Source organism: Erigeron canadensis, chromosome 9 (assembly GCF_010389155.1).
Source record: "Erigeron canadensis isolate Cc75 chromosome 9, C_canadensis_v1, whole genome shotgun sequence".
Lineage (NCBI taxonomy): Eukaryota > Viridiplantae > Streptophyta > Magnoliopsida > Asterales > Asteraceae > Erigeron > Erigeron canadensis.
In genome coordinates, this window is record NC_057769.1 from 2,788,281 (window position 1) to 2,811,841 (window position 23,561).

General features: G+C 31.2%; 2 protein-coding genes across 2 annotated transcripts; one reads left to right on the forward strand and one right to left on the reverse strand.

Moving 5' to 3' along the window:
- The first annotated feature begins 2,463 nt into the window (after positions 1 to 2,463).
- LOC122583017 (probable serine/threonine-protein kinase PBL7) lies at positions 2,464 to 6,991 on the forward strand. The gene is made up of 5 exons (XM_043755455.1): positions 2,464 to 2,694; positions 3,978 to 4,225; positions 4,766 to 4,955; positions 5,294 to 5,685; positions 6,527 to 6,991. Exons 1-5 carry the CDS (start codon positions 2,586 to 2,588, stop codon positions 6,800 to 6,802), a joined length of 1,215 nt encoding a protein of 404 aa, XP_043611390.1. The 5' UTR covers positions 2,464 to 2,585; the 3' UTR covers positions 6,803 to 6,991.
- Positions 6,981 to 12,409, reverse strand: LOC122583016 (cell division protein FtsZ homolog 2-1, chloroplastic-like). Its single transcript, XM_043755454.1, has 8 exons — positions 12,311 to 12,409; positions 11,296 to 11,950; positions 10,781 to 11,080; positions 9,775 to 9,865; positions 8,494 to 8,618; positions 7,829 to 7,921; positions 7,667 to 7,729; positions 6,981 to 7,289 (listed from the first exon to the last, which is right to left on the reverse strand). The coding sequence occupies exons 2-8, from the start codon at positions 11,884 to 11,886 to the stop codon at positions 7,179 to 7,181; spliced, it is 1,374 nt and encodes a 457-aa protein (XP_043611389.1). The 5' UTR covers positions 11,887 to 11,950; positions 12,311 to 12,409; the 3' UTR covers positions 6,981 to 7,178.
- Positions 12,410 to 23,561: the final 11,152 nt, after the last annotated feature.

Here is a 23,561-nt window from a genome sequence, read left to right on the forward strand (position 1 = left end):
ATTGTGTTTGTGATAAAGATGTTGTATATCGTCATCTGCTATTATGTTTTGGATATGTTCCAGAGTTCAAATTGTGTTTATATTATATATTAAACTAAATATTAATATTTATAATTTATAAAAATCTAATTTAATATTTGTTAATAAGTCATTAGGTTTTGAAATAATTTTTTATAGACAATATTTAATATGTTGAATTTTTTTTTTAACTAATTAAATGATTATAAATTTTAAAAAAATCTCTCAGATGGCTAAAAATAAATATAAATCAAGTATTTAGGGCTAAAAAATGTAAATTGTTGATGAAAAATAAAAAAATGTAAATTATGAGACTTTTTCTACAAAATAATATAAAAACTAATATAATCATATATTTGGATAATGATTATTAAGATTTTTAATTTATTATTAATCTAAATGATGACATAAGCGAGAGTTTATTTAATAAAATTAAACGATTTGATTGGTTAATAAGTCATTAGTTTAACTATTTTATAGTATAGATTAAGATTAAGATGAAGATGATAATACTTAGGATATGATATAAACGAAATCATAATATGAGGTTAGAACAACGGGTATATACATGTGTCATGAAATGTAGTTCGACATCACAATATTTATAGGAAAAAACTTATACATGCCACGTAGGCAGGATCTTTCTCAACAAATACGCGTACGTGTGGAGTGATACTTGGCCCAAGAGTCAACTATTTGACCGACATTTATATATTTTTAATGACGTGGCAAATAAATGTTGGTTACCTGTAAACATTATTTTCTGCCGTATTACACCAGAAAATCTCAAAATCCCCACTCGGTATTTCTATTTTTCACTGATATAATAATAAAAGCTTACATTCTCCCCTTTAACTTATACAATTACACCAAGATGTACCCCTATAGAATTACCGGTAAGAGATTATGTGGGTTCTTGAACAAAGTGAATGTATTATGAACTTTCATGCGATGAACAATTTCTTTTTTCTTTTCTATCAATGATCTATATTTAATGACTTAGTCATATATGATAGTCTTATTTTCTACGAATATAGGTTAGTCAATATACAATTTATTATTTAATAATTTTTATTATGACTAGTTTAGTGTTTGACATAGCATTCTTTATACATGCTTGCCTTTAATACCATTTGTTTAGTTGTATTGCTTTATGAATGGGAAAATGATTAATCATTATAACCAAATAGCCTAATAATCCTCTTAATCATGCGATGATGACATGTGAAAAAACCAGGAGGCAAGATTAGAAAAGAGAATTAGTGGATACCACATGTCCACCTTCTTAATATTTTAGGAGAATTATTAGGCTATTTGGTTAATAGGGTTTATGAATATGTTAAATATTATTAAAGAAACGACAACCAGCTTAAAAACTCATCAATAAATAAAAAAAAAAGTAAAATTGTCAACCTTTTCTTTTATCAACTTTGACAAAGAAAATTTGCATACTTTGTTGTGACTTTCCCATCTTATGCTACATAAGTGTAACTATTTAATCCATTTCCCCCTTATTAAAATTGTGTTCATCATGTAGACAAAAAGAAAATTAAAAAATAAAGAAATTTTGCATACTTTGTTGTGACTTCCCATCTTATGCTACATAAATGTAACTATTTAATCCATTTCCCTCTTATTAAAATTGGGTTCCTCATGTAAACAAAAAACTTCTAAAAAATAAACTACAATCATAATAATACACCAATTAGGCTATCAACCTTAATAATTATTACAATATATTGCTATAATATAATTTAACTATACAATTGAACTATATACTACACTACATCTACATGTCTTCTACTAAAATGATTGTGAAGAGAATGATGTAAAGTTAAAACTTTTTGACATAGCATGGTTAAATCAAATTGTTAACATCTTTGCTTTTGAAAACATAGGTTAAGAGTTTGATTATTATCTCATGCAAAAGCCGAATATCTTTTTATAATCATTTAAATAGATAGAATTGGAAGTAGCCCATCAACCTAGATTAAATTAATACTGTCTACTTCTCAACAACCTTATACACTAATAAAATCATAGATAACACACAATTAATTTAGTATAAAACTATAAACCTTAGAGCAACCAACCCAAAGGTTTTTTTAGCTTGATTTAATAACCATGTTAGGAAACCTGACATGGTCCTTTAATTTGTTGTGTGTCATCTAATGCTCTTATTGCTCTTATCTGTAATCTGTGTAATCAAATTTTAATAAAAATGTCATTAGGAAATAAGAAAAGGATAAACCTACCACTTTTTAAAAAAATTTAAAGGACTTAATAGTTACCTTGAAAACTAGAAGGGGTGAACTTATATCATAAGTCATCAAAGATATATAATGGGCTTTTCATTCCCATCTTTCTCTCTTTATAAACCTGCAAAATAAACTCTGCCTTTCTTTTCTTCTCTCTCCTGTGTTCATTCTGATTGGTTTAAATTTTGGGTTTTCTGTAAAAAAAATTATAATATAATCATTTTTTTTACAATTTATTTTCATTTTTAAACAATATAATCAATAAATATCCATATATATATATATATATATAGATACAGAAAAAAAGGAATGGGTTGTTTCCCTTGTGCAGGGGGAGATTCTTCAACAAAAAAATCATCATCAAAGAAAAATAGAAATAATAACACCCGAAAGGATCAATCAAATACCAAAGCTTCTGGTATGTATAAAGTTTCAATTTTTATGTATAAAGTTTCAAGCGTTATGTTTCTTGAATTTGGGCTGTTTTTCTTGTTTATATACATGCATGTGTTCTAAATTCAATTTGGGGATATGGGTTTTATTAAATTTTAATTATTTTTATTTGGGTATTTTTTTGTTATGAGTTTTTGGTCATTGATTGTGAAAATTTGTTAATTTTGGTGGTTTCTATTTGTTGTTTGATGATGTTAAGTTTGTATTAATAGTGAAATTAGATGTAACTTTTTGTATGTAGTTTGATATAATTAAGTTGTTGGGTATTAACTTGGTTGTCTGCTTGGAAGCAACCTTTCTACCTTGGTTAGAGTATGACTGTTTACAGCTCACCTCCTCTGCACTGTGACCTTGCCGGGATTGGGTATTGTTGTTGTTGGGTGTTTACTTGTGTTAAATGTTAGTTAGAATCTTGTAATGAACTTTCTATTTTTTGATTAGTGATCTCATCAAGTGATAAAAGCTTTTTGGAGCTTTTGATTTTTGAACCTATTTATGACAGAAATATTAGTTTTTTAATAGCTTGTTAATTTAAACTATTTTTAACAGCTAGCAATTGCTAATCAAGTTAAGAATTTTTATTTAGTAAAAAAATTAGGGTCCATATCAGTTTGTGTTTGAATATTAGTTATAATGATATCGAGAGGTCAAAAGTCTTGTTTATTTAATCTAAAGAGCATTGTTGAATAGTACAAGATTAAGGGTGGTATTTGGTTGCGCAAATGACCGACTATCTGATCAACTTCTAGTGTTTGCATAGTCTACTATATTTTTGGGTAAATTTTGTCTAGTCTACTATTTGGTTACAAGTATTTGATTATCAAAAGGAGAGGATAGTTAGTTACGAAATATTGGTGTATCTTAAGTTAATTAGAGTTTGTCGAATGCTCGATTGTGAGGAGTTACTAATGCAAGCTCATGTAGCAGAAGCATGTCCAAACAACAACTCATGGACTGTGTTTTATTAAATTAAGTCGCTTTCAAAATGCACATCCAAACACTGTTTCATGGGATTTATTTTAATTTTGATTGGCGAATTGAAAACCAAGTTGTCTAATTTTCTTATCTTTTGTTTACATTTGAAATGTTGATTACTATTATGACCCCTTTGTTCTCTTCCAAAAATCATGATGAAGTTTTAACCTTTTGTGCTATAAAAGTCTTCTTGTGTCCTTGTTTCACAAATATTGATTTTTGATGTTTGTACTTAGAGCATTATGCTAATATAATTTTTTTTATATGATTTAGATACAATAAAAGTCGAACGGGCTAATGAAGTGAAGAAGGAAAATGTACAAAATGTCATTCAACCACCGGTTTCAAACGAGTCTGTTGAGAAGAATAAGCCCCCAGAAGAGGGAGGCTCTATGAGTAAAGCTAGAACGTTCACATATGCGCAATTAGTGAGTGCAACCGATAATTTTAAAGCTGCTTATTTCTTGGGTGAGGGTGGATTTGGTAAAGTCTACAAAGGAAAACTTGAGGATTCTGATCAGGTTGGTGTTCGTTGATATATTTTTATGGTTCATTTGGGTTGTGTTAAATCTTAAACTGGCCAAAGAAAAGCTGATACTAACAAAAGGGAACATAACACATGGGTTAAAGCTTTGAAAGTTGCCCGAAGTCTGTAATTTATTCAGTAGGGGATATAATCTCACAAATCATTTTATATAAAGATTACGATTATCGTTATAGTAATATTATAGTTTTTGTGATTTAAATGACACCTCACTTATAGATATAAAATTGGATGGATAAATATTTGCAGGTTAAACCAGTCCGACCCATTCTTTAAAAGCATTTTTTTACTAGTAACTCATACCATTTTTCTGTATCTAGTGCGAATTTGCGAAATCCAAGAATTTGCATAATGAAAAGGGAGGATACCCACAGTAGCCCGAAGATGTCTATCTTTGGGAGGCAAACATTCTTTATTTTAAGCTAAAAGATAACTATCTTTGGGGGGCAAACATTCTTTATTTAATTTTTATATACTCAAGTCTTTCAACGTTTCTGTTAATTACAAAAAAGTGCAGATTGTCGCTATAAAGCAGTTGGATCGTGATGGGTTGCAAGGAATTAGGGAATTCGTTGTTGAAGTTTTGACATTAAGCATGGCGGATCATCCTAATCTTGTAAAATTAATCGGCTATTGTGCTGAAGGAGAGCAAAGATTATTGGTCTATGAGTACATGCCATTAGGTTCTTTAGAAGATCATTTGCATGGTATGTACTGATCCCATCCTTTTAAATTATTTTTCTTTCTTTCTATTGTTAAATTCCTTTTCTATGCAATGCAAGTGCCGAACTACTAGCTAGTTTCCGGAAGTGCAAATCCGTTAACAGTAAGTTTAATGTGCTTTATAGTTATCTATGGTTGTTTTACATAACATTTTATGCTTTGAAATTGAAGTAGTTTGTTTGACTCTTAAAGTTAAAGTATGAGGGAGAAGATGACATTTAGATTTTAATCCCCCATTTCGCATAAATCGAATCTCTACTTTCTAATTCTTTTAGTATGTGAATCAATCATTTATGCTTAAAAGTTTGTATTTTTATGGTAGATCGCCGGCCCCACAGAAAACGGCTTGATTGGAACACTAGAATGAAAATTGCGGCTGGTGCAGCTAGAGGGTTAGAGTATTTGCATGACAAGATGAATCCACCTGTTATATATAGAGACTTGAAAGGTTCTAACATTTTGCTAGGAGAGGATTTCCATACCAAATTGTCTGATTTCGGACTAGCAAAAGTGGGTCCACTTGGAGACAAAACTCATGTTTCAACCCGAGTAATGGGCACTTATGGGTATTGTGCTCCTGATTATGCTATGACGGGCCAACTTACATTTAAATCAGATATTTATAGCTTCGGGGTCGTATTATTGGAGCTCATTACGGGTAGAAAAGCAATAGATAATACAAGATCTGCAGCAGAGCAAAATCTTGTTGCGTGGGTAAGTTCTTTTTAGTTGATTCTTTAGTACTCTTACTGTCATGGTACAAAGACGATGCCTATTTGAAGGAAATACTACCATTGGAGCTTAGTCTTTGACTATGATAGAATAAAAAGATCGTTTTTTTTAGGTTCAAAATTAATGGAACTTGTTGTGGATCTAGAAATATATAACCGCATAAATAATTACACAAGTTTGATTTTTCTTAAACTATAATTATGAACATATAGCTTTTAGATTTAACTTTAGTGGACGAAGTTGATATAAAGTTTTTTTTAGATTGAGAATCTTCTTTTATGATGTATTGCTTTTAAGGGAGTCATCTACAATCCAAATATCTCACTTTCAATTTTGTGGGGATTTTGGGCCCACATATACGAAGGATCTGATGCCTTGTTCCATCTTTTGGTGTTATCATTAAGCCAATGCTTCCCTTGCCTCTCTTTATATATCTGAATACATTCTAGAAGACTATCGACCTGCTTAGCTTGTTCCAGATCTAGTTAAATTATGTGTTAACTATTTTACTCTTTAGAGATTTTGACCCGTCTGTAGATAAATGGGGTTGAAATCGCCATCTACTGTGAGTGGTGGCTCTGGAAACCTTAAAGGCGAGTCAACTAGAAATTATACATTGTGCTCATTTACAAATTACATATAAATCCACTGGGTTTATTCTAGATGACAATAAACCAAGGCTGAAAAGTAGAGTTATTTGCTAATTAAGGGCAAATATGATCTTTAGTTGCATTTTGAGTCTTATACTTGTGTATCATGTTCCATTTTAATTGACAAGACTTTCTAGAAACAGAATAATTTATGATTTTTTTTTTGTGTATAGGCACGACCATTATTTAAAGATAGGAGGAAGTTTTGGCAGATGGCAGATCCGGTGCTAGAAGGTGAATATCCTGTGAGAGGACTATACCAGGCATTAGCAATAGCTGCAATGTGTGTCCAAGAACAACCTAATATGAGACCACTCATTGCTGATGTTGTCACTGCTCTCAATTATCTAGCTTCCCAAAAATATGACCCGTTAACCAACCCTGTTCAAAATTCCCGGAGGTCTTCCCGTGGACAAAGATCCACTGATGAGAAAAAACCCGACATGTAAAGTTGGAGGCTTAGTTTTGTCGTGTTCATATGAAAAGGGCGTTCGGTGTATTTTTTGGCACCGTAACGAGTTGTGACAAAAACTTTTGAGTTTTCTTGATTTAGGATAGAAAGGTTTAGAGGAATAATGAAATTATATATGATATTTCTCTTCTTTTTGTTCAGTTAAATATGCAAAATTTGATCAAAACATAGTGCCACTTGAGTCGATCAAGATATAATCAATATGTAAACAAAACAAGCATCCTGTACAGCTTTAATCCCTTTCCCTACTTTGCCAAATAGTACTTAACAAATATCATCCATCATTGGGTAAAAAGCATGTCGTACAATTTCTTTGATTAATTTTTAAACTAAAAGCATATTGCCGTTATATACTATACCCGTGGGTAGCGTGAACGCCCTTTCTTCCTCAAGAACTCTGGAATTTCTACTGAGCTTCCTTCTGTGAAAGTTGTTGCCCGTCTGTTCATTCCAGCTACATTTGCCTGATTTACAACAAAATCATAATGCAAACAAGTCATACCAGTATACACCCATTTCCAAATGAACGGGCCAAGCAATAACGACAATAAGGAGTCGGGTCAAATGGATTGTAAGTAGACTGAGTATAGCATATGAAAAATTGCATAAGACTTATATCACTATATGGAAAACTTAAATAATCATTAGCAATTTTTCATATCATGTTTGGCAGAATAGCTATTTAAACTTTGGAGAAAGTATTTTGATCTACCAAAACCAACCCATTTTCTACATGCTTCGACAAGTTACCAGACCTGCCCTCACCCACCAAATTTGTACAGCCTATAAATTACAGGTTCTTGATTAAACCTCAATTATAAAGATCAAGTGCTAATTGTACCTGAGGAGGTGGGTCATCAATTTCTTGTCGCTTGAATCCAGTTGCTATTAGAGTGATACTGACCTGCATTGACCCAAGGAAAGAAAATCAAACTTCAATAGAAAAGCCCTTAAAAGCTTCACTATTATTCATCAGTGGTATAGAAGTATATATTGAGCTTACTTGACCACTCATAGATGGATCAATGACGGCTCCAAAGATTAAGTTTGCAGTGGGGTCCACAAGATCATATATGACTTCGGCTGCAGTATTTACCTACAATGTCCCCAAGGATATTGAGTTTTAATCTGAACAAAAGTTTAGAAAAATATTCACCAAGTAGCATATTTGTCTTGCAGAAATTTCAATGTGTTTTTATAGGGACAATAAAAAGATAGGCTTATTAAATAAACAACCGCATAATCCACACATGTGCAAAAGATCGTTTGACTTTAAAATGGAAATTTGAAAACTCGTGGGGCTCCCCCAAAAAATGTTACAATTCTCGCGAGGTGAAGTTAGTGATAGGCATGAGCGTATGACCACAAAAGTCAAACGACACGAAAATACAATATGCTGATAGAAACTTCTAATTGACCATTAACTTAATCAGTTAAGATTACGAAAGTTCCACTATAGGACTATCGATGACCTGCATGATGCTTAAAGCCTTATACTATACGCTGACTTTAACTTTCAAACAGACAACTTTAAGTATATAACTGATATATGCACCCTTTAAGAATAATTAGATTTAAAAATATACAATAGAATAGAAGTTATAAATATAAAGAGTATTGGCACTAAAAATTATAAAATAATAACAGAACTTTTAAAGAGAGAGAGACCTCAAGCAATGTTAGATCGGCCCCACCCGTTATATTCCAAACAATTCCAGTAGCCCTTTCTATACCAATGTCTAGCAAAGGTGATTGAATAGCATTAAATGCAGCATCTCTTGCTCTAGTCTTTCCTGTAACGAAATATATCTATATCAACTTCAAAGTTGAAAAAAAAAGATATTGTAACAATTTTTAAGTTAAAGCAAGACAAACACATGAGAACAGAAATATCGAGTGTTGTATAAATAAATCAGATACCTTAACTAAAAAACATATCATTAGATGCAACATGTTCATTATTTACTGTCATCAAAATAACAGGAGTGCATTATTAGATATGTGATTGTGCACTAACAAGATTGAAGCCAGATCAAGGTGAGACCCAATGGCATGCTTATGCTACTAGCAAGACACTGATAATAATTCCCTAGCGGCATGCCTATAGCCTATGCTAGTAGCAATCCAGTGATAATATTGTCAAAAGTTCTTTCGTTTTTAGAACTATAACTGACTACCGAGTTGCTTTTGTTTATGCCCATGTTTTCCATCATGTTATTTCCCTTTCAAATCTCGGATGCTCGGTGCAAATATCTGAAATTATATCGGTGAACTGACTCTTCGAATATCCATTTTTGGTTAAAAAAAGGTGTGCACACACATGGAATTCAACATACACGGGTTTATTTTTCTTACCCTCCCTCTTTACATTTTTTCATTTATATATCCTGCATCTTACTTATTTGCGTAAAGCACGTAGAGCTTTCATAATACCAATACTTTGTTAACAAGTAGGGATCTTAAACAGAGGTCACTAACACAAAGGTTAACTATTCACCCCCACACCCTTCTAGTGAGCCTACAAATATGATATGGCTATGTGATTCAACAAAACAAAAAAAAAAAGCATCATCTGGAGATCAAATAGACAATCCAATAGACAGGTGACCGATCATTATAAACTGTATTTGTTGACTGTCAGTGATGAATTTGGCTTTTAATTATTCACCCAAAAAGCTTTAGTAGGAACTCGAACAATATTTTTCTTATATACACTTATCGGGTTTTCACTATTCTATTTTTTTATACTGTTCTCCTCTCTGGGTCAAAATCAAATAAATAATCGACAATGGGAGCTTTGCTAGGATGATGTTGCATGTTGACAATCCATTCATCTATTTTGAACAGGTAAAAAGTAATAAAGTTCTATGATACTCATCAAACTTCGTGGAGAAACAAAATGCAGTCCAATTATGTTCAAGCAAGTAGTGCTTTCAAGTTTCTACTTACCCGTTGCAGTTCCTATCCCCATTAATGATGAGCCTGCATTTGCCATAATGGCTCGAATGTCAGCAAAATCCACATTAACCAGACCTGGTATCTGCAATTTCAAGTAACTCATGTCGTAAGTATAAAAAAAGGTTCTTAGATTTGGTTAGATAAATGTAAGATAATAAAGAAGTCTGCGTATACGTGTGAGTATATCAAAAAGGTTAAAACAAGAACCCCAAGTGAAAGACACTATCTTCATAATCCAAATAAGTAAACATCAAACATACGGAACATGTATCAACCACGAAGCTAGTCATGCTTATAGTGAACAATGCACTTAAATTAGTCAAGGGGATGCTTGGATAAGCATTTCTAAAGCGATTATTATGATTTTTAAGAATCACAATCAGATATTTAGCTGCAAGAAAGTGATTGACATCATTTAATGAATTTACATTTAATTTTATTGATCTGTTTTTTTGTGTGTGTGGAAACCACTCCATACGACTAATTTGAACTGATAAATCAACTGTTTGGAGAAGCTCAGAAGCTTGCATATATAAAACTAGAAAGTATTCCATCATCATTTAAAAGCCACTGAAATGCCAAATTTAGTTAAAAACACATAATATGAAATACTAGAGGTGGCAATTTGACCCGTTTATTTATGGGCCTTTTGATTTAGCTTACATTTCATCTTTAAAAGGTATGTAAAATAAAATAATTGGCTTAAACAGAAACTGGTCAAAAGTTTCAAAAGGTGTAATTTGTTGCAACAAACCAATTCGTAAAAAAATATTATAGAAATGCTATAATTCTTGGAAATCATATTTCACACACCGAATAATTATAGCAAGGAAGTATCAATTTGGGGCAAAAATAACTTCTGGAATCTGGACAACCCAGTGAAACCTATTTTAACCCTTCCAATAGTTCCTCTTTTTGGCCATTACCTGACCCGCCCATTTTACCATCAGAATGTACTATAGAATTTAACTTTTTACCCCTCTTGTAAATTTCATACCGTAATTATATCAGAGATGCCACGAACCCCTTGTCGAAGAATATCATCGGCTAGATTAAAGGCTTCTGTTACAGGTGTAGACGGGGAAATTGCAGTTAATAATTTGTCATTTGGAATAACAATTAAAGTGTCAACATTTTCTCTCAAAGATGCAATTCCTTCTTGAGCTTGAACTGCTCTTCGCCGACCCTCAAAAGAGAAAGGAGTTGTCACAATACCAACAGTCAATATTCCCATTGACTTTGCAACCCCTGCAATGACTGGAGCCGCACCTGTACCTGTTCCTCCACCCATTCCCGCCTGCACACATTTATAGTATTTGAAGTTAAGTTAAAATGTAAAAATAATGGGTTGTACAATATCAAAGTTGATAATCCTTATGTTGTTTGAAGTTGTAATAATCAGATATCCGATGTTTTCGAGTGTTTGCGAAATTCTATAAAGTTATGAGATTGACAGATAAATGACCAATAGGTGAACGCTACACAGCAATGGATTACAAGAACAAAACTTACAGTGACAAAAACCATATCCGAACCCTCAAGAGCTTCTTCAATGGATTGTCTACTTTCTTGAGCAGCATTCATACCGACATCAGGGTTACCACCAGCACCGAGTCCACGGGTCAACTCTTGACCGATTTGCAACCGTTGATTAGGGAAAACAGGCGACATTCTCATAGCTTGAACATCCGTATTAACAATCCAAAAGTCCACACCCTTCATTGCATTCTCAATCATCCGGTTGACCGCATTTGACCCACCTCCTCCAACACCAATCACCTTAATCTTAGCCTCATTGTAATTAACAGGCCTTGTTGAATCTTTCAAACTTTCCGTAATCTTATCATCATGTCCTGGACTAATTACTGTTTTGTTTCCTTCACCTCTAAGCAAATAAACCTCAGGCCTTAAATTGAGAAATGAATCTTTGTTATTGTAATTATTAACCGCAGAACATGTTATCTTCGGTGTATACAACACAACATTGTTATGTCTCCCATTGTTCACCTTCAAGGTTGATACCCTTCTTCCAAACACATTTACCCCCCTCATTGAATCTCGAGCTTCTAACAGTACTAAAAACGTTGATACACATGTTGCCATAGCTTTAAATCCGGAAAATAACTTCGTAGAAAACCAAATATAACTATCTACCAATATTGGTTACCTACAGAAAAAAAAAATCACAAACTTGATTCTTAAACTCTCACAACTTAACAAATTATAAAACCCCAATAACATAATATCCACAAACACTTAAAACCCACAAATCTTAGCACATAAAGTTAATAACTTTGCAGCTTAAACTAAACAAAATGCAAAAAAAAAAAAAAAAAAAAAGAACCCAAATGTGACATTACTAACATAAGTAAACATTGAACAAAATAAAGCAAGAAAGTAGAAAGCTAACAGAGTAAATAAAGCAATAAACAACTAGTGGGAGCATTTTGTGTGTGTGTGTGTATATATATACATATATAATATAACGGGGCAAATGGGTTTGTGTTTAAGAGTTGAAAGAAGAAACCTGAGAGGAAATAGGATGAACCAAAATGTAGCTGCGCCATAGCTTTTGCAGTGATGTCCATTGTAGAGAACAAAAGGGGTTGGGTCAAAAAGAGGGGTTTTGTTAATTTTAATTTTTATTTATTTTGCTTTGGTTAAAAAAGAAAGTTGTTTTTGATGTTGATTTTGTTAGTCATTATTACAAACTAGTTTTTAAACCCGGGCGTTGCCCCGGGAAAGATAATAACACGTAAAATTTATATCTCATGGTTATTAAAGATTTTCTGTGATAAAAAATTAAAAGAATAAAACTTTCGTGGTAAAAATTAGAAAGTTAAAAGTTTAAAAACTAAATAAAACAAAACTTTAGGGTATGTTCTTGAATTTTGTTTTAAAAGGAAAGGAAAAGATTGTAAAGGATTTTAAAAATATTTGGGTTCTTGAGTTTTATTTAAGGGAAGAAGAGAAAAGATTTGGAAAGAGAATTCTATAGAATTTGTTAAAGATATTTTCCTCTCACTTTTGGGATGATTTGGAAGGAAGGAAACTCCACCCCTTCTCTTTTATTCATCCCTCTTCTCTTTTTTCCCTTATCTTTTACATATAAACTCGAGAACACAGGCTTAGTGCTTAAAGTAAAAGAATTAAAGTTAAGTGACAAAATTTAAAAAGTTAAAAAATTTCGTGGCGGAAATAGAAAGAGTCAAAAAGTTACTGGTTGGCAAAAGTAAAGAAAACAAAGTTATGTAGTGAAAAGTAAGATAATGAAAATTTCGCGCCAAACGCTAGAAAAAATAAAAGTACAAAAAGTAAATAAAATCAAACTTTCGCACAAAAAAATGAAAGAAACGTAAGTTATATGACAAAAAGTAGAAAGATAAATATTATAAACATATACAATAAAATATTTACTATACTGTATAGTAACGTGTATTTCCAGTATAATAAATATATCAAAATATTAGTAGATACATCAAAATATTATTATTTAGTATAATTCACTTTCCTTATCAAAAAATGTAAGAGACAAAAAAAACCTCAAAGTGAGACCCACAAAAGCATTAAAGTAGAAAAGGTTGTGTGTTTTGAAAAAAACAGCAACGATATAGTTAAGAATAGAGGAAAAGAAGAACCTTAAGAGGGGTGGGAGTGGTTGCGGGGAAGTGTGCGGGGAACCCCGGCACCGCGCGGGCACACCGCCGCCGGTAGCTCGGGGTGGGGTGAAAGGGATGAATTTTGGGGTGGTCTCACTGAGAAGAGAGAAACGCGAGTGTGGGCCTGCAACGGTGATTTCCTTCTCTTTTTACTATTCTTTAAAATTTTTATTAATATATATAGACTAGTTTGCAGTTTCATACATATATATACATGATATATGTATATGTATATACATATGTAGGAGACAGTGGGCAAGGGGCAGGGGTACACCACTTCCAATTTTTTTAAATTTTTTATAATTATTTATTTATATATTTAGCCCTTATAGTTTTGACCCTATAGTTTTGACATATGAAAACTTATTACATGTATTTATTATTGTTTACGGTTTAGTCCTTCCCTCTTTTTTTTAGTTTTTCTTTCAACAATATATGTGTATGTTTTTATTTATTAATATATTTTTTAATTTAATATAGTTTGTGATTTTATTGTGGAGTAAAAATAAATGAAAATAAAAAAGATGATGTGGAAATTGGGGTGGGGTGAGTGGCGCCACCATTTTGGGGTGATTTGGGGTGAATTGGTAAAGTTTGAGGTAAAGATTGGGTTTAGGGTAACCACTCCCACTCCCCTAAGAAGCAACGAAAAAGTAAAAAAAGGAAAGGAAGATTGTGGGTCCTACTAAAAGCAGTAAAAAGAATAGAGGAAAAGGGACAAAACTTTAAGAAGCATGTGGGTCCCACCAAATTAACAAAAAAATAAAAGAATATGAGATGACACGAAAATGCTTGCACGGATTTTAATTCTATATATACAATGCGCGACAATAAAAACGGAAACTATAACTGTGGAAGAAAATTTGCTATTTGAATAACAATAATTGCGCTTAGAAAAATTATTTAATTATTATTATTGTGTCTGTAGAATATAAATAATCAGATAAAATATATGAATGTAAAAGCTACAAGTATTATTTACATTTGTATAATTAAAGAGAAAACGTGATTTTGAAAAAGCAGATAGAGTCGTATTTTTTCGAACCACACTTTTAAAAACAAAAATCCTTTTTGAAATCGCAATGCAAAACACCTCTTATAAGAACATAACCATTTAAAATTAAAATGAGTAATGATAAATAGACTTAAACAATAGTCTAAAAATATGTCTAATTAATTCAATTGTTAGACACAAAGATACACATTTTATCTTGCTTAATATTAGCATTGATTTTGATATTTTGTTGATCATTTCTTATTAAACACACATTTAGATTTACATGTGTTATATAGTTGCTACATATACTTAAGTACATCTAATAACCAATATTTGAAAGTTTATGACATAAATAATCACAATATGTTTATATAATAAAGATATTTGGAAATAATAACCTATTATAAATGGAAGGGATTGTCTCAAGTTATCCAATTTGACTGGGTATATTTTGACCCTTGATTTAAAATCAAGGGTTAAGGTTCTTATAACTTGATCTATCAAGTTATTTGTAACTTGAGGAAATCTCTAGCCATTATAAACACATAAGCAATAAGCGAGCAGTTGATTATAGTTGGTACACCAGCCTTGATTTCAAAAGAGAATATGGGTGAATTTTGCCTCTAGTGGTCAAAGTAAGTGCTTTTTAGTTTGTATCATCATGGTATAAAATGTTTATTTGATTACTAAGGTGGTGTTTGTTCATTAACTTAATAAATAAGACATGACTTAATAAAAATACTTAATTCATTAAATCATTAAAAGTGTTTGTTTTTTAACTTAATAAAAAATAATTATATTAACTTAATTCATATAAATATTATTTATTTATTCAGTTACATAAAAAAACAAACATACCCTAAGTATTATATATACTTTGGTACGATAAAATGATCGTCACTCATATAGATGTTCAAAACTGTGATATCATGAGGAGCAAACCACTAATAAACATAATTAAAAAAAAAGGATAATTGGATGGGAGCCTCATAATCTCATGTATCATTTTGTACCCACTAATCCCCTAGCTAGGCTAGTATCCAGGTGAATCTCAACCACTTAATAATCCCCTGATTATCTCAAGTTTGCCTTTGGCAAGACTCGAATCCAGGATTTCTCCTGGAAAGTGGCGACTGGTACTAATAAGCATAATACTAATAATCTTCGATACATATCATTTATTCATCATCGTTCTTTCATGAATCTCATTAATATCCTCGAATTTTTCTATGTACAAAACAAATACGGATTGGGATCCTCTAAAGTTATCTATAACTTTATTGGTAAAGTTGTTAATCCTAACCTTTGAATTAAATTCAAGGGTCAAGATTATTTATGACATTTGATTTCAATCAAAAGGTCAAGATGTTTTCAACTTTACTATAAAGTTGAAAGCAATTTTAGAAGATCCTCATCCAACAACACACAATTGTCGTCAATGAGTGAATATGCCCTTGAATACATGTAACTTTTCTAAGATGTTTTTTCCTCACAGATTTCGTATCCAGTCATTCACAAGTCATTTAAACTTAATATATGTTTAGGCTCTAATTACCCATATAGACTCAACCTTTCAATTTTTTGTCACTTTGATCACCTACCTTTTATTTTTGTTAGAATGAGATGCAATTTTTCACTTTTTTACCACTTGTCAATTATCTTTTACTTTGTTACCACTTTAGTCACTCAACTTTTATTTTTTTTAAAATGGGATCTAACCTTTAGATAAGTTTTTACATTAAAATCTCACATTATAATTTTTTTTTGAAAAATGGTATTAAAGTATACTTGAACATCAACATGTAGTTAGGTAACTTATAAAGAGTACATCTTAGTTTCCACGTAGCTTATCATATCACTTAAAACAACTACTTTGTCATCAAAACTTAGGATGACACATCAACACCATTATTAAATCCATCCATACCTATTTACCGTTTCTTTTTTTTAACCAAAAACTTTTTTGTAACTAAAGGAATCGAAAACCTTGTAAATATCTTTGTATATAAAGTCATTGTCGTTGTTGTTTATATAATATTTTTTTAACTTTAATTAATGAATAAATGATTTATCTTATGTTATACATCATATATATTTTATATATTATTTTTATGAATCCAATAATTAAAGCTAAAATTAAAATAGGTATTGATTTTATGTTAAAGAGAATAGACAATGGATAAAATATTAGTTATCATTTTAATAAAAATAAAAGTTGGGTAACTAAAATGTTAAAAGGTGAAAAGTTGCATCCTATTTTAACAAAGATAAAAAGTGAGTGCTTATAGTGGTAAAAAAAAGTAAAGGTTGCATCCTATTTTAACAAAAGTAAAAGATAGGTGACTAAAATGACAAAAAGATAAAAGGTTGAGTCTATACGAGTTATTTTTCTCTTTTATAGATGCTTAATATTTTTGGCATTAGAGCCACTAGATCTCATGATCCAAGACATAAAAGCAGTAAAAAAAACAAAATGCATGTCGTGCATGTACCCGATTAGGAGAAATACAGATTTTTTGATCTCTTGAGCAATACCAGAAGATGGAATGGATAAAAAAAAAATACGAAAACTTTGATGGTCATAAGAATTTTAGTTTGAAAAGATATAGGAAATGCTTGTTAGTTAAAAAGCCAGAATGCACAAACATTTGTTTAGACTTTAGAGTCAACATTACATTTTTTACCTTAGTTTCGATTTGTACTAGAATTATTAGTTATCAACTTATCATCTTGCATTTGAGGAATATATTTAGTAGAATATACATGCTAGTCACATATTTTGTAATAATTGTTGATAATGATAAGTATATAAAGATCCGTCATTCAAATAAAAATTAGAAAGAACATTAGAACATCCGATAAAATTTTCGCATCAAGGAAAAAATCATATATAATAGAAGTATTCAAGTATATATCATACATGCTTTCTTCTCCTCTCACAAATCATTTAAAAAAGATTAAACTTAAGCCATGTGATTGAAATCAATGTTTAAATTTTTAAAAAATTGTGTGGAGAAAGCATGTATAATACATGCTACTAGAAGCATAGGTAAAACATACAATACCTATCTTAGGTAAAACTTGTGTATTTCAGGGGGAGATTATGTAAAATTGAGGGGTATGTATATTAGCAAATTCAAAGGTTTAATTTGTAATTTTTTTTAACATGACAATACCTAAAATAGGTAAATTCATATGGATCATTTTCCAATAAAATATAATCACCAATTTTGGAAACTTTTTATAGCTTAGAGTTATAGATGTACTGGATCATCAGATTTTAGGGATACTAAGCTAAACTTATGGGCAAGCCAACTGTTAAATTGTCAAGTTTAAATTGTTAATTGACCCAAGGGACTAAAACCAACAAATATTATAAGTCATTTTTATGCAAAGTGCTTGGAGCTAATGTGGAACACAGGAGTATAATATATACTAGCTATAAGATGGCAATGTATATTTGAAGAAGTATATAATCTTGACTTTAATGTTAATGGCCTTCGTAAGCAGCTTGATGATATCATGCTTCCATCTCATCACATCAGTACTAGGTGGAATAAAATTCTGCCTCGTAAGGTTAACATACACATGTATGGCGTGCTCTCAGAAATTGTCTTCCTACTCGTTGCAACCTTTGGTTTCGTGGCATTAAGACTACCTCCATCATCTGCCCTATTTGTGGTAACGGGTTGGAAACTCTCCACCACATTCCGGCACACTGTAGAGTTGCCAGGGAGGTGTGGGCGGCGATCAGTAAGTGGCTGGACTTTGATATTCAGGCTCACATGGAACCGATAGACGTTCTCGACTCTTTGGATGGTAACTGTGTCCGAATTGAATGCAAGGGAATCATATTATCACTTCCATTATTTTCGTCACCTGGTGGGAACTATGGAAGTTTCGAAACCATGCTGTGTTCAATCCCACCAAGAAACGAGACTTCGATCTCGTCGATGCTATTGTTCATTATTCATTTTTGTGGTTCAACAACAGGTACAAGAAAAGAAAAATAGATTGGGGGGACTGGATTAAAAATCGTCTTTTGGTTTCTCATGGCCCGAGTCGTGATAGAGCAGATGAATGAATTCGATCTTATTTGATGGTATATCTGTTGTCCTGCACACTAATTGTGATGGAGATCTTTACTTGGAATATGATATGCTGCTCCTTCATCTATGGATCGCTACTTTCAGATTGTTATGTCCCCATGGAATTCTTGTAACAACACGCTACTTTTTAGTATTTGTAGCTTGTTGGTTTTCTAGCTTCCTTGCACTTTAGATTCTTAGCATGATGTCTTCTTAATTTTATTTGTATTCCGGCCTCTAACATCTTGTTAGATGGTTGTTATTTAATAAAATTGTCGCCGTTCAAAAAAATATATATAATCTTCCCTTCGGATTAGCCATAATCATCATCAATCGTCAACTATCATTTCTGCCTCTTTTCTTTTATCAACTTATCATCATTTTTATTGGTAAGAGGGTTAATCCCTTTGATCTTGAGATAATATTTTTGGAACATCGTTAACGCTTAGGTCACGTTTATGATGAAAATGGAATTGCATGTCGATCTGTATTATGTTTGGTTGTCAAATTAATGAAAAAATATCAGTACGATTGAATGAAATTTTCATTCTTTAGGGGTTTGGCCGCTTGAGAAGTAATATATTCATTTACTTTCTTAATTTTCAGAAAACATTTTTTAGATTTTAATTCTTCTGACAATCGATTCCATTCCTTGCAAAAAAAAATCTGTGTATCAAACATGCGTTTAACAACCTTCCTACACAAAGCATTTGATTTGTAGTATTCCATTTAAATGTTTTAATATCTTTGGGTTCTTGTGGGTGATCTGCGTATGTTTGCTGGTTGGATTGAAGAAACTAAACAGTAAACATTAACCCACATCCAAAATCTCATCAATTTATATAATCCATTATGCATGTCTTTATAATTATATCAATGTCAATATATGCATACCTTTTAAGTTTTAATAACCAGATATTCCCATAACTTTCAATTCAATTATGCCAAGTAGACCGACACATAAATTGAGGGGAAAAAGAAAAAAAGAGGTGAAAATTAAATCTTGACTAGTCAATGCATCTTGGCTAGTGAATCTTTTCCACTTCAATGATAAAAAGGTCTTAAAAGTTAAAAACATATATAAGATCCCGTGACATATGTCATGTATATGTTAATGTATTTTGTAGCCTTTGATAAATGTCAAAACCGAGTTAAGATAAACGTGATAAAAATCTAATATTGTATTGTTTAGTTAACTTAAGAAAAATGATCCATACACAACATAAACTTAACATATACAACAATAAGAAAAGATTCATGTGAGAACCATTTGAATTAAAAGAAGCATGAGAACCTCTAAATTATAACTTGATGTTCATATGTGAATGATGTTTGTGAACAAATTTGTCACATATGAACAAATCAAATTATAATTGAAATCACATATGTTCATATGTGAATAGTTTTCACATGAACCTTACCCTACAACAACATATACATCAAACAGTTGTACAGTTGCTGTTGTATTGTATAACTGTTTGATGCATATATTGTTTTGTATGGTCAAAATATGTTGTGCAGGGGTGGAAAGGAAAGAAAAGGGAGATGAAGTTTTCTTTCTTAATCACATCAAAAATGAGAAGAAAAGTTTAATTTAAAACAAAAATAACTAGATATTTTTCCCTCCTATCGTCTCAACATCTTTCCTTTTTACATTTAAAAAATTCTTAAGAATGAATTTTTTGATTTTCATTCTACTCTCCTTTCTTTTCCATCCCAGTATAGCGCAAAAGTTGGTTTGCTTGGTACAAGTTTGAAAAGAAAATAAAACTTTCAAACTGGTGTGGGAACAAAGTTTTATTGAGTTTACAATTGAATGGCTCCAAGCCATGTCTAGTTTACTACAGTGACTGTAGGGGTGTAGAAAAATGGATTCTACCCCAGCTTATGTTTTTTTTTTTCCATGATAAATCTAAGAATGAAAATCACATATTTCACATTTAAAAACAAGAAAGGGAAGTGAGGTGGATGTGGGGTAATTCGAAAAGGAAGCAACATAAAGGGCCAGCAATCCAGCATGGCTTATGCTGGAGGGATTTATCTGATCATCCCCATGGCAAATAACTTTCATTTATCTATAGTTCTATACAAATATCATCACGATATCTATCTATACATATAAAAAATAATTATGTATTATAATCTTGCATAGTGTGTAGGTTTTTAGATCTAATAGAAAATGATTCATAAATTAAAAGAGATTGTAAATTAATTGAAATCGTAGAAAGACAGTATACAAAAGTTAAGGACAAAAACTTTAAAATGAGAGCTTTAGTCAATAAAATGGCCCTTTAACCTGCCTACAAGTATAAGTAAATTCATGGAATTTTTTTTATTTATTGTTTTATGATCAACGTACTATATCTAAAACTGAAAAAGAAGACTATATACACACGTTTAATATACAGAAAATAATGACTCAAGAAAACATTCAAATAAAATTTTATGAAGAAATCCTAAAATATGTGTGTTCACGACTTCACGTGGCATGGCCCCATTTCTTTCATCTATATATATACCTTTCGGTGGATGTAGAAAATATAATAAAATAACGGATCAAAATCCAGATAGATATGTGTATTAAGATAAGAGAAAAATATTTAGAAAAAGGAAATCTACATTAAATCATTCCACTCTTATTATAACTTATCCAATTCACCTATGCTTCATTCATTCATATATATAATCTTGGGTGACTCAAGTTTATAAATGTTTAGAATATGTATATATAAACATATAATCACGAGTAATGGAAGAATCAAAACAAATATGTAATCAAATTATTTAATAAAGAATAGAATTGAGATGTGTACTTTATGCAAAGCTCCAATAAAATATAATAATAATGATATTATTATTAAATAGGGTTTAAAGCAAAACTCCTCTACGATCGCACACTAGACACCCCGTATAATGTATGCTAGTACCCGATCACGAACCAATCAACCCTTTATTTAAAACCCTAAAACTTAGAACCGAAACACCCTTTGGAAGAGGGTTCGGCCGAACCTAAAGAAAGAGGGAGAGAAGAGAGAATTTGCTTTGTGAAAGAATGAGAAAAACCCTTAAATTATCTTAGCTTGGAAAACAAGTTAGATTAAGGCTTACAAAGCCTTAATCAAAACCCGCCCCCCTTTAATTTTAGTGTCCAACACCAATTTCTAAATTTCACATTTTAATCTCCCTCTTTAATTAATTAAATACAATTAACCATTTAATTATGTTTAATTAATCATTTCGTAATCAAACTAATTAATATATTACTTTAATATATCAATTAATAATATAGAGTTACCGTGTCTTCGTGTGACCCCGTAGTCTTAATTATTTCCGGACATGCTATTTATAATAAAATGATCACACTCCAACAATAAACTCTAACATAAGTTATTCAATAACAACGGATACCTAACTGGGTAAATGTACTGTTATGTGTTTAGAAACATTTATTAATACAGTAGTAGTTTTAAAAAATCCAAATGGTTGGTTAGATAAAAGTGAGTCACTTGTTGGAACCACGCTAGTGTAAACGACATTGATCATCTATCATTCATGATATGATAATTGACAATAACTGAAATCCCCATGTCGATCTAGTAAATATATAATTGACGTATTTACTCTTAAAGATATACTACATAGTTTCCCATTAGATGGTTTAAACTATGAAAACTAATGTTAAACACATCAAACATCAGAGAAGTTGAATGTGTAAATACTCTCATTATAAATAGAGAGTTATTAACCCTAAATTAAGGTTAATGGAAGAACGAATAATCACACATAACACACCTAAATCCCTCCTTAAATTCGTGTGTCTTCCTCATCAGATTCGTGCATCACGTTACAGCCGAATCTTTATCCCATTAGTACTCAGTTATTTTGTTTTGGGAACCCGAAATCAATAACAATCATGCTTAATGCTTTTACAGGTTCTACAATACGATTTGTGATGTTTTATCAACTCGAATCGAATCATGTTTACTCCAACATCACGTTCTAACAAGAATATTGATTGTTCAAGTTAGTCAATTTTTTATCGGCCAATAATTATTTTTATACATAACGTACTAGAAAGTTGCTAGAGCCATAAGCTACATAAGAATCAATATTCGGGATGAATCTAGAGATTGTTGTTTTTCATTTCGTTTCCAGATTGAATGTGTATTTGTAATTGTATTTTTGGTGACTATCACCTTGCTAGTTTGTCGTTTAATAATAAATTTCTTTAGCAGTTCTAGAAAAAAAAGTCATAAGCTACATAAGAATTGTTTCAATTCTTTTATACTTAATAGACTTCAAAGTTAATAGCTAAAATACATTCAGTCAAACTATATGTTTTTTTTATTTAATAAATAAAAATAACTGTCAGTATCTATTTTTTATTTAACTAGCACGTTACTCGCGCAATGCAGCGGTGGTCGTGGCAACGATGATGTAATTGTACAGGCGATTGTTGGTGGTAGATGAAGCGTGAATTGATGTAAATTATTGATGTAAATGGTTAATGAAGATATTTTCAAAAATAAAGGATTGATAGTGTAATTTAATCATTAATGTTAAGGGTAGTGTAAGTGAAAATATTAAACATTTTAAGGATGGTAGATGAAAATATTACATGGGAGAACATTTTAAACATTTCACCCCATGTAACTTCCAACATGGAGGGTATTTTCTTTAATTAGTAGTATAGATATATACAAATATTATTTATACATTCAATCACTTCATACACTAAGCATTTAATGACTCAATGACACCAATAGCTACATCAAAACAACTCCAACCTTAATTTCCAATTTAGGGGAGAACCAATTTCCAATTTAGGGAGAACCATTTATAGCTCTCGACTTGAACTTGACCCACATAAATCTAAGGGCGATATGCTACTTAGTCCTTTGACTCACTAAATCACTAATGATATAATCTCTATAATACTCGGAAAGTGATGTTGCTACAACAAATTTTAGTCAGTTACAACAACTATTGCATAATACAGTTTGTACTTTTGTTATAAATGACTAAATTTTGTTA

Coding starts and splice junctions, on each gene's coding strand:
- LOC122583017 (XM_043755455.1), top strand. CDS start 2,586: ATGGGTTGTTTCCCTTGTGCAGGGGGAGATTCTTCAACAAAAAAATCA. Junction 4,226..4,765: donor AACTTGAGGATTCTGATCAG/GTTGGTGTTCGT, acceptor AAAAAAGTGCAG/ATTGTCGCTATAAAGCAGTT. Junction 4,956..5,293: donor TTTAGAAGATCATTTGCATG/GTATGTACTGAT, acceptor TTTTTATGGTAG/ATCGCCGGCCCCACAGAAAA.
- LOC122583016 (XM_043755454.1), bottom strand. CDS start 11,886: ATGGCAACATGTGTATCAACGTTTTTAGTACTGTTAGAAGCTCGAGAT. Junction 8,619..9,774: donor GGGGATAGGAACTGCAACGG/GTAAGTAGAAAC, acceptor ATTTCGTTACAG/GAAAGACTAGAGCAAGAGAT. Junction 7,290..7,666: donor TTGATGACCCACCTCCTCAG/GTACAATTAGCA, acceptor GTTGTAAATCAG/GCAAATGTAGCTGGAATGAA.